Source organism: Herpailurus yagouaroundi, unplaced genomic scaffold (genome assembly GCF_014898765.1).
Source record: "Herpailurus yagouaroundi ecotype Mexico unplaced genomic scaffold, PumYag 140, whole genome shotgun sequence".
Lineage (NCBI taxonomy): Eukaryota > Metazoa > Chordata > Mammalia > Carnivora > Felidae > Herpailurus > Herpailurus yagouaroundi.
In genome coordinates, this window is record NW_024412395.1 from 59,057,059 (window position 1) to 59,065,851 (window position 8,793).

An 8,793-nucleotide genomic window follows, 5' to 3' on the forward strand; every position below is an offset into this window, starting at 1 on the left:
GCTTCGGTGGGCTCTCCCGATTCGAGGCCTGCCTGGAGGAGCTTTCAGGAATGTCCGGAGACCCCCTCCCGCCGGGTAGTCTCCATTGTCTCTAGGCTTTCGTCTGGAGAGGAATGCGGGGCCGGCGAATTTGAGCAAGGCCCGTTAGGTGTAAACGAAGGCTTTTGTGTGGGCTCCAATTAAATGCTGTTTCTGCACACCTGTGTTGCTAGTCGTAATTGCGATCGCCTGGGATGCACCGCCTTTGGTGGAGATCAGAGAGCGACGGTGGAAGTGTCGCTTAGGGGTTTGCTAGGCACTTGGGAAATGACTCCCTGTGCTTTCTCTGTGTTGAAGATTGCACTATGCTTTTCACACAAAGGAACATTATTAAAAACTTTTTCTTTTTGGTTTTGTTGGGTTTTTGTTTGTTTTTTGGTTACATGTGAGCCCTGGATGCTTGAAAGCAAATGAAAAGTGTTTAGGATCTAATCAAATTGATTTATATTATTTGAGGCTTGAATTAAGTCTATTCTGTCTTCCACTATCCCTTCTGTATATGTATGTATAGCGATTACTACTACTGTTAGGTTTTAATGAGTATCTTACCATAAATATACATAGCCACTATTTCAAAATATATTAACATCCACAAAATTAGGGCAATACAATATTTCAGCACTCAGATTTGTTCCTAAAACTTCTTTTTGGCCATGATATCCTAAGCCCAAACTTTATTCAGCTCTCTTTAAGGGTTGAGTAACAGATAATGATGATGAAACAAAATAAACGCAGTGCTATTTCAGAGTTGTCTATGTGCCAGCCACAGAGTGAGAAACCCCTAAGTTGTAGTTTCTAGTTATTTATATACATGTTAGAATTCTAGTTATTTATGCATATATTATATATATTTGTACATATATTTATGCATATATACAAATAACAAACTTTCATTTGTTATTTTAGTTGTCTGCCTACAGTTGCTTCCCTATATTCAATGAATTTATATTAATTACTTGGTTTTGTAGCATACAAGAAAGAAAATGAGTGAACTGTATACCATAAGGATTCAAAATAGCACCTTACTATTGCCAACATTGGCATGGCAAACTTGTGAAGGAATTCCCTTTGGACTAGGTCCACTAAAAATGGTGTCCAGGGCTAAGGTGAGTGCCTAAACTGCCTTTTTCCCAGAGGACTAGATGTTTCCTCAAAACTGGCAAACTACTATCAACAGTAACCCTCATCAAGGACTTTGGTAGTATTTTTAAATGATTAGTTTTCTGTGTATATTTTAGTGCTTATAGACCGCAATTCCAAATTGACTGCTTTCAGTATATCATTTTACGCGGTTGATCTATAATTCATTACCTGAGCACACCAGGGGAGGCAGTGTTGTGAACTGTAACTGGTAAGCTACTTGGTGAAACCAGGCTTTGTATTTTTAATGTGTTTAATTATACTTAAAATCAAGGAAGGCTTAGGGTTGTGCCTGGTTTTCTTTGAAAATATGGATTTGTTATCTAAGGGTTGCAGTTGATGACGTTTTGATGTCGTATTAATATGTTTGCTGCTGCTACCAAGAGCTTTGTCAAGCAAGTTGGAGATGGAGGGAGATTAGTTCCTGTTCCAAGCCTCAGTGAGGCTGACAAATACCAACCTCTAAGTCTGGTGGTAAAAAAGAAGCGATGCTTTTTCTTTCCCAGATATAAATTTACTTCAACACCTTTTACACTGAAAGATATTCTTCTAGGAGACAGAGAAATTTCAGCTGGTAAGTTTTAATGTCTATTTCAGAGTGACTGCTCATTGGCTATATTACAACAATCTAAACAGGTTGTATGTACTACTTATTTTGTGATATTTACACATTTTCATTGATAAAAGCAACTTATGATAGTAGTAATAAGATTAATAATATCTAAAATTTGTATAGTATCAAATCTTATTGGTTGAATAATTTTCCAACATATTTTGTAAAATCTTTTATTGTATAATTTTATTTCACTTATCTTATAGATTGTTTTGACCAAATAAACTTAGAGTATGACAAAATAGATTATAGATTTCATCTATAAAATGAGATATGACTTGCCTATTTACATGGTCACATGAGATGAAACTAATTTACATTTATTTCTTATGGCTCAGTTATTGCAATTGGTAAACTGAAATGTATCTTATTGTCATGTGTTACTCATTCCCAGTCCACCTTAACTAAAAGTAAATCCAGGCAGGTCTAATACAAATTACAAAGTATGCTCAAAAGCCATTAACAATCTGCCTCTCCTTTCTGTTTTCTTAAAACAGATTAGAAAACAAATTGACATTTTGACAAAGTATTTCTTATAAACACTTGTTTTTCTTTCAACCACTCTGTGGATATTAAAGCTTATAGAGTTCTGTTGGTGGAACGAAGAACTTGAGTTCTCTTTTAAGTACTCTATTTTTGTTGTCAAATTAATGCTATTTTAAATCTTGGCTTGACACGTTGCCTTTCTCAACATGTAACGTGTCTTCTTCTCAACGTGTGATGAAGTCTTACATAGTAAATTAATGCATTACTACATATAACATATTAAATGAATTCAGGACATTTAAAAAATATTGATTTCCTTTTCTTAAAGGTATTTCATCTTATCAGTTACTGAATTATGAAGATGAATCAGATGTTTCACTCTATGGAAGGCGAGGCAACCATATTGTGAATGATGTTGGGATTAATGTCACTGGATCAGATTCTGTTGCAGTGAAAGCTTCATTTGGTGTGGTGACCAAACATGAAGTGGAAGTATCGACATTACTCAAGGAAATTACTACACGGTCAGTAGAATAATACTTAATGTACTTGAGTGTTTACATAATTACGATATTTAATGAAAACTTCGTTATAAACAATGCTTAAAACATTCAGGTTCTGTATATTGTCTAATGTAATTTAATTCTTTCATTTGACTGAAATACTACAAATTAGCAATATATCCAGGCTTTAGATAAGGGTGGATATCCAAAATCATTTGGTTTAAACAGAATTTTTGATTGTTCCACAGAATTGCTTTGGTCCTAAATTGGTCCAAAATTGCTTTGGTGCCAAATTATCAGATGAAAAGAATGTACTAATCTGCATGCAACAAATCTACTAAGGGGGTCTCCTCCAACAGAATCCTATAATAAGCATGTTTTAAGAAAACAGAAAGGAGAGGCAGATTATTAATGGCTTTTGAGCATACTTTGTAATTTGTATTAGACCTGCCTGGATTTACTTTTGGTTAAGGTGGACTGGGAATGAGTAACACATGACAGCAAAAATGTACTTGATGATATGTAATTAGATGTGACAGGTTCTTGTGAATCTTTTTTTTTTTTTTTTCAGAAAAATTAATTTTGACCACAGCTTGATACGTCAGACAAAAAGCAGCAGAAAGGCAGTATTGTGTGTGGTCATGGAAAGCATTCGAACCACACGACAGTGCTCGCTGTCTGTGCATGCTGGAATTCGTGGGGAAGCCATGCGGGTAAACCACACTCATTAAGTTTCTCTTACTAAAAAGCTGCAATGGGAATTTTTACATAGTACTCAATTTCTAATGAGACATGTGTATTTTGTCAAATGTTGAGATTAAAGAGCTGCAAGTGTATATAAGATTTTGCACAGTAATGGTTTTGTTTGAGAGTTTTAAAAAAATCCAAGAAAATTTGGATTCTAAATGTGGAACATAATGCAAACAAAACACTAATCCTTATGAAATAACTTACACTGAAGTCTCTCCTATTGCTATTTAAATGAAGTTTTAAGAATGCTTATGTTGAATTCTTGATTTTATTTTTTTATTATTTTTTAATGATTTTTTAAAATGTTTATTTTTGAAAGAGAGAGAACATGAGCAGGGGAGGGGTAGAGAGGGGAACAGAGGATCTGAAGCAGGTTCTGTGCTGACAGCAGAGAGCTCGATGTGGGGCTAGAACCCATGAACCATGAGATCATGACCTGAGCTGAAGTTAGATGCTCAACCGACTGAGCCATCCAGGTGCCCCTTGATTTTATTTTTAACTGATGTACTTTATACTTGAATTTTTAAAAGTTGATTTTATATTTTTATTTTAAGTTTTCTAAAATAACATTGTCAATGGCCAAACATGCCTCATTCAATGTTAAATACTTTTAAAAAACCTCTTGGAACTTGTTTTTAGTTTTTAAAAAGCTCCGTATTATTTGTCTTTGTCATTCACATAATAATGACACATAATAACTTCATTGGTTTTATTAAAACCAATTGTTAGGGTTCAGTGAAAAACTTTTAAGGTCTTTGCAAATAAAGGTTCTGTTCAGTGGCTATGTTTAGCTGCCTACTGAATTGTTTAACATTGGATCATTTCAGGGGCACAAACTGAAACATTTAATTGTCGGAGATAACTTTGGAAAATAAGTTGATGATTGCTTTGGAAAGCTGCTGAAAACTCTGGGGGCTTTAGAACAATAGACAGGGTAGGCTAAAAACAACTGTAGCACTTAAACAGTTGGTTTGTGGTTGAAAAGAAAAGGTTTCTATGTTAGAGAGCATTATTGTTGTAGCACTAAGTGCCAGTGTTAGTGAGAAAGTGGTGAGTGGTATTTCCTAGATCATGAGACCCCATTGGACCACTTGGACCTCTGGTATAAACAGTTAAATTCAATGGGATAATTTGTTTTTAAGTTTGAATTATTTTATTAATTTTATTATTTGTTTTTGAATTTACATCCAAATTAATTAGCATATAGCGCAACAATGATTTCAGGAGTAGATTCCTTAATGCCCTTTACCCATTTAGCCCATCCCCCCTCCCACAACCCCTCCAGTAACTCTCTGTTTGTTCTCCATATTTAAGAGTCTCTTATGTTCTGTCCCCCTCCCTGTTTTTATATTATTTTTGCTTCCCTTCCCTTATGTTCATCTGCTTTGTGCCTTAAAGTCTTCATGAGTGAAGTCATATGATACATGTCTGTCTCTTGACTAATTTCGCTTAGCATAATACCCTCTAGTTCTATCCACATAGTTGCAAATGGCAAGAGTCATTCTTTTTGATTGCCAAGTAGTTTTTGTCTTAATGGTAGGATTGTATGAACTGTTTTCTTTCTCCAAGAAGCTGTCTTTATGTGTTATGCTCCTTAATAATGTTATTTATTTATTTACTGTAGTTTCATTTTATGGATGAACAGAATCCCAAGGGAAGGGACAAAGCTATTGTTTTTCCAGCACACACAACCATAGCTTTCAGTGTTTTTGAACTCTTCGTTTACTTGGATGGTGCCTTTGGTAAGTGAATGATTTGCACGAAACGCTGAAATGATTTTATTTTTAAGAATTTAATGGGAAACACACACATATATTCTCTATGTGACTGTAGAAGAATGATACTCTCAACACTGTCAATCATATGCTTGGGTAAAGTAGCTGGGAAAGACCCTCTGTCTTTATTCACCCACTACCTCTTTTCTGCCTGGTGAAAGCTGCAGACACCCCCCACCCAACTTGCAATTATAGATAAGAGCTCAAGTGCAATGCCATTGGCAAAGTATTCCTTGAGTTACATAGAGAGATAATAAATGACCTTCTAATAAGTAGTTTTTGATGATGGCAAATAGAGGAGTGGGTAGACAAGATGCCCGCAGGGGTCAGTGCCCAAACTAGGGTACCCAAAGACAAATTCTTTTCAGTTTTACCTACCATAGACCAGCTTCACCCCGACTCTCTCTAAAAAATAACTTTAATACAAATATTTGCCTTAAAATTGTCTTTATATACTTTATACAATACTTTATATACCTTACATGATACCTCAGTGCAGTTCACTGTAGACCGCTAAATTTCACAGGTCTTTAAGATTAGGAGGCCAACCAGCTCAAAGCACTAGGCGAGGGAGCCCCCTAACCATGGTAATTTATAAACATTTGTAGACCTGTTTTTGTTTTTGCAGTTCTGTGGGAAGAGGGAATAGGGAATCCAGAAATGTGACAAAACATGCTACTTACAGCCTATTTGGGACGCTTCAGATGTAGGTTTTTACCGTTATTGTGATTGTTAGGAGCTGTGTCAAATGATAGAACTGATATATCCATCAAAATGTAAAATGTGCACATCCTACACTTTTAGGAATTTATCCTACAGATATACATATGCAAAGTGATATAAGGATATTCAATTTGTAATAGCAAAAGATTGGAAATACCCTTAAGATCTACGATCAATAACTAGTTTAATAATGATGCATATCCACAATACAGAACATTATGAAACCATTAAGAAGAATGACGTAGCACTAGGGACCCTGACATGGAATCCTAAGAGATATTTTAAATAAATGTGTGTAGTGTTTAACTATTTGAGCCTAAACAATTTTATGTGCATACATACATACATACATACATGTATATTCCTTTATGCTTGTAAAATATATGGAGTATTTGTGGAAGTATACTCAAGAAATTTAACAGTGGTTACTTCTGAGGTAGAAAACTGAGGCTGGGATCCAGACTAGATGGAAACTCATCACTGTATCCCCCTTTTGTTCTCTGGATTTTGTACCATGTGAATGTTAGCTTTTCCAAAAATATAGAAAATTTAACTTAAAAAATACAGTGAATGACATGTGCCAGAATTCATCAACCACAACTAAAACTCCCAATAAAATGTGAGTTGTTCCAGTAATAACATCTAAAAATTTTCTTACAGACCTTTGTGTCACTTCAGTGTCAAAAGGAGGTTTTGAAAGGGAAGAAACTGCAACGTTTGCGCTGCTCTACAGATTGAGGAATATACTATTTGAGAGAAGTATGTCCGTTGAAAAGTATTTCAATTTTTTTTTTTCCTTCTCAGATTAACACTTGAGTTTATCTGTTCAGTACTCCTGTCTGCTAAGGAAGAATTACAATCTAAAAGTAAAATCATTTCATGACTGATGGTTTAGATTCACGTATTTATAAATGCACTTTGGTTATATATTTTTTATTTGACCTGTAACACATTTCTGTTTTTGTGCTTTTAGACAGAAGAGTGATGGATGCCATTTCTCGTTCACAGCTTTACTTAGATGATCTTTTTTCTGACTACTATGACAAACCTCTAGGCATGACTGATATTTCTCTCAAAGAAGGGACTCATATCCGAGTTAACTTACTTAATCACAACATTCCAAAAGGACCTTGCATACTCTGTGGAATGGGGAACTTCAAAAGGGAGACAGTTTATGGGTGCTTTCAGTGCTCCGTCGATGGGCAGAAGTATGTGAGACTTCATGCAGTTCCTTGTTTTGATGTTTGGCACAAGAGGATGAAATAAAACAAAAATAATGAGCGTACCTTGGTAGTGTTTTAGGTGCACCTGTGCCACACACCTTTCCAAAATTTTCTAGGTTTGCTTTGATGAATTGTGGCAAAGTAAAGAGGGAGAGGAAAGAGAAATTAACCTGTTTGGGCATCATTTTCTTCATCGATAAAAGGGAAGATAATAGTTTCTATCCTATAAATTGCCATAAAGGTTAATATTGTTTATGTGAAAAAGGTTTAAATATTCAAAACATAGCGATTCCTTCATAAAATCTGCCAGTTACTTTAGAAGTATACTTGGGAATTCAGTCTATCATCTTAACTTTACACAGCGATTTTTCTCAATATCAATTTTAGTTTTAATTGGCTTTTAAGTCAACATTTAAGAATGACAAGAGGTTAAATGTGGTGACTTTATGGTGCCTTACCCACTGCCTTAGGTCTGGTAAAATGAGAAAAATGTGTTAATAATTTAATGTAATCCTAAATATTTAATTGCGGTATCAAATTAAAAGCACACTGAGCTCAGTGTGGGGTTTTGTGTACACAGTTAACAGGGAGACTGTTAGTGGTAATGGGCTGCTGTCCTGTATCATGCACATGTTCCCTAGTTTTGTCTTTATAAAAACTCACTGCTGTCAAGGTAAGGCAGCTAGAAAAAAAAATAGTTAAGGCAACTAGGACACCTTTATCTTTCACCTTTGAAAATGTTTAAAATATTTAACATATTTAGTTCTGAGAGCTCATTTTCATCTACTCTGTAAGACATCTGAAATTTTTCATACACAGACAACCTAAATTATTAATTTACTCAACACCCTCATTAAAATAATTGCAAAAGTGATATTAAAATTCTAGAACTCAAAATGTAGTGATACTAGGTATCTACTCGTATATGCCTGTGAAAGCATAAAACAATCATGGAAATATAAAACATCTGATGCCTGTCTGCACGTAGAATGATTAAAATGTTACTGTTTACTTAAATGTGACTAGGGTTTTTGAATCAATCTTCATTTAATATCATCTATAAATTTTAAAAACATAAGTTTAAAAGCACTTTGAAAACAATGGGACAGGATAGAATTGTGAATAGTTTGTATAAAGGGATGATTTCCTTGTATATCTTCCTTCCACAGTATTTTTGTTTTGAGCAGAATATGTGAGTCAAGTGCAAATACGAGTATACTGATGGCAAAATATTCTAGTGACTTTTTTTGTATGGATATAGATAATGGGAGTCGTTTCCAATGGAGGTTTTCCTGAGGGAAGTCAAAGAACAAGAATTCGCAATTAGCAAGTAAAGAGTTTACAAAACTGGGTACAGGCATGAAGAACTGGGAGGAAAAGAAGACAGTGAAGGTTTTGGTTTTATGAAGTGTCAAACTCTGTGCTATATATCTGTGATATCCATTAATCTGGTGATTTTTGTGTTACCCCTGCACTTTTAGGTAATAGAATTTCTGGCAGTGTATCGATGGTTTGGAAAGGGCAAGTTTCAGAAAATGGAA

The 8,793-nt window shown here is 34.8% G+C and overlaps 1 protein-coding gene across 1 annotated transcript; it reads left to right on the forward strand.

The window, feature by feature from the left end:
* The first annotated feature begins 302 nt into the window (after positions 1 to 302).
* Positions 303 to 7,810, forward strand: PJVK (pejvakin). The gene is made up of 6 exons (XM_040475512.1): positions 303 to 1,753; positions 2,607 to 2,802; positions 3,353 to 3,494; positions 5,156 to 5,273; positions 6,690 to 6,788; positions 7,003 to 7,810. The coding sequence occupies exons 1-6, from the start codon at positions 1,543 to 1,545 to the stop codon at positions 7,293 to 7,295; spliced, it is 1,059 nt and encodes a 352-aa protein (XP_040331446.1). The 5' UTR covers positions 303 to 1,542; the 3' UTR covers positions 7,296 to 7,810.
* The last annotated feature ends 983 nt before the right edge of the window (positions 7,811 to 8,793 follow it).

What these genes read in the sequence shown, in the direction of transcription:
- PJVK (XM_040475512.1), top strand. Translation starts at nt 1,543, where the DNA reads ATGTTTGCTGCTGCTACCAAGAGCTTTGTCAAGCAAGTTGGAGATGGA. An exon ending in TTCGTGGGGAAGCCATGCGG is followed by an intron (nt 3,495 to 5,155) that starts GTAAACCACACT and finishes TATTTACTGTAG; the next exon opens with TTTCATTTTATGGATGAACA. An exon ending in GAATATACTATTTGAGAGAA is followed by an intron (nt 6,789 to 7,002) that starts GTATGTCCGTTG and finishes TTGTGCTTTTAG; the next exon opens with ACAGAAGAGTGATGGATGCC.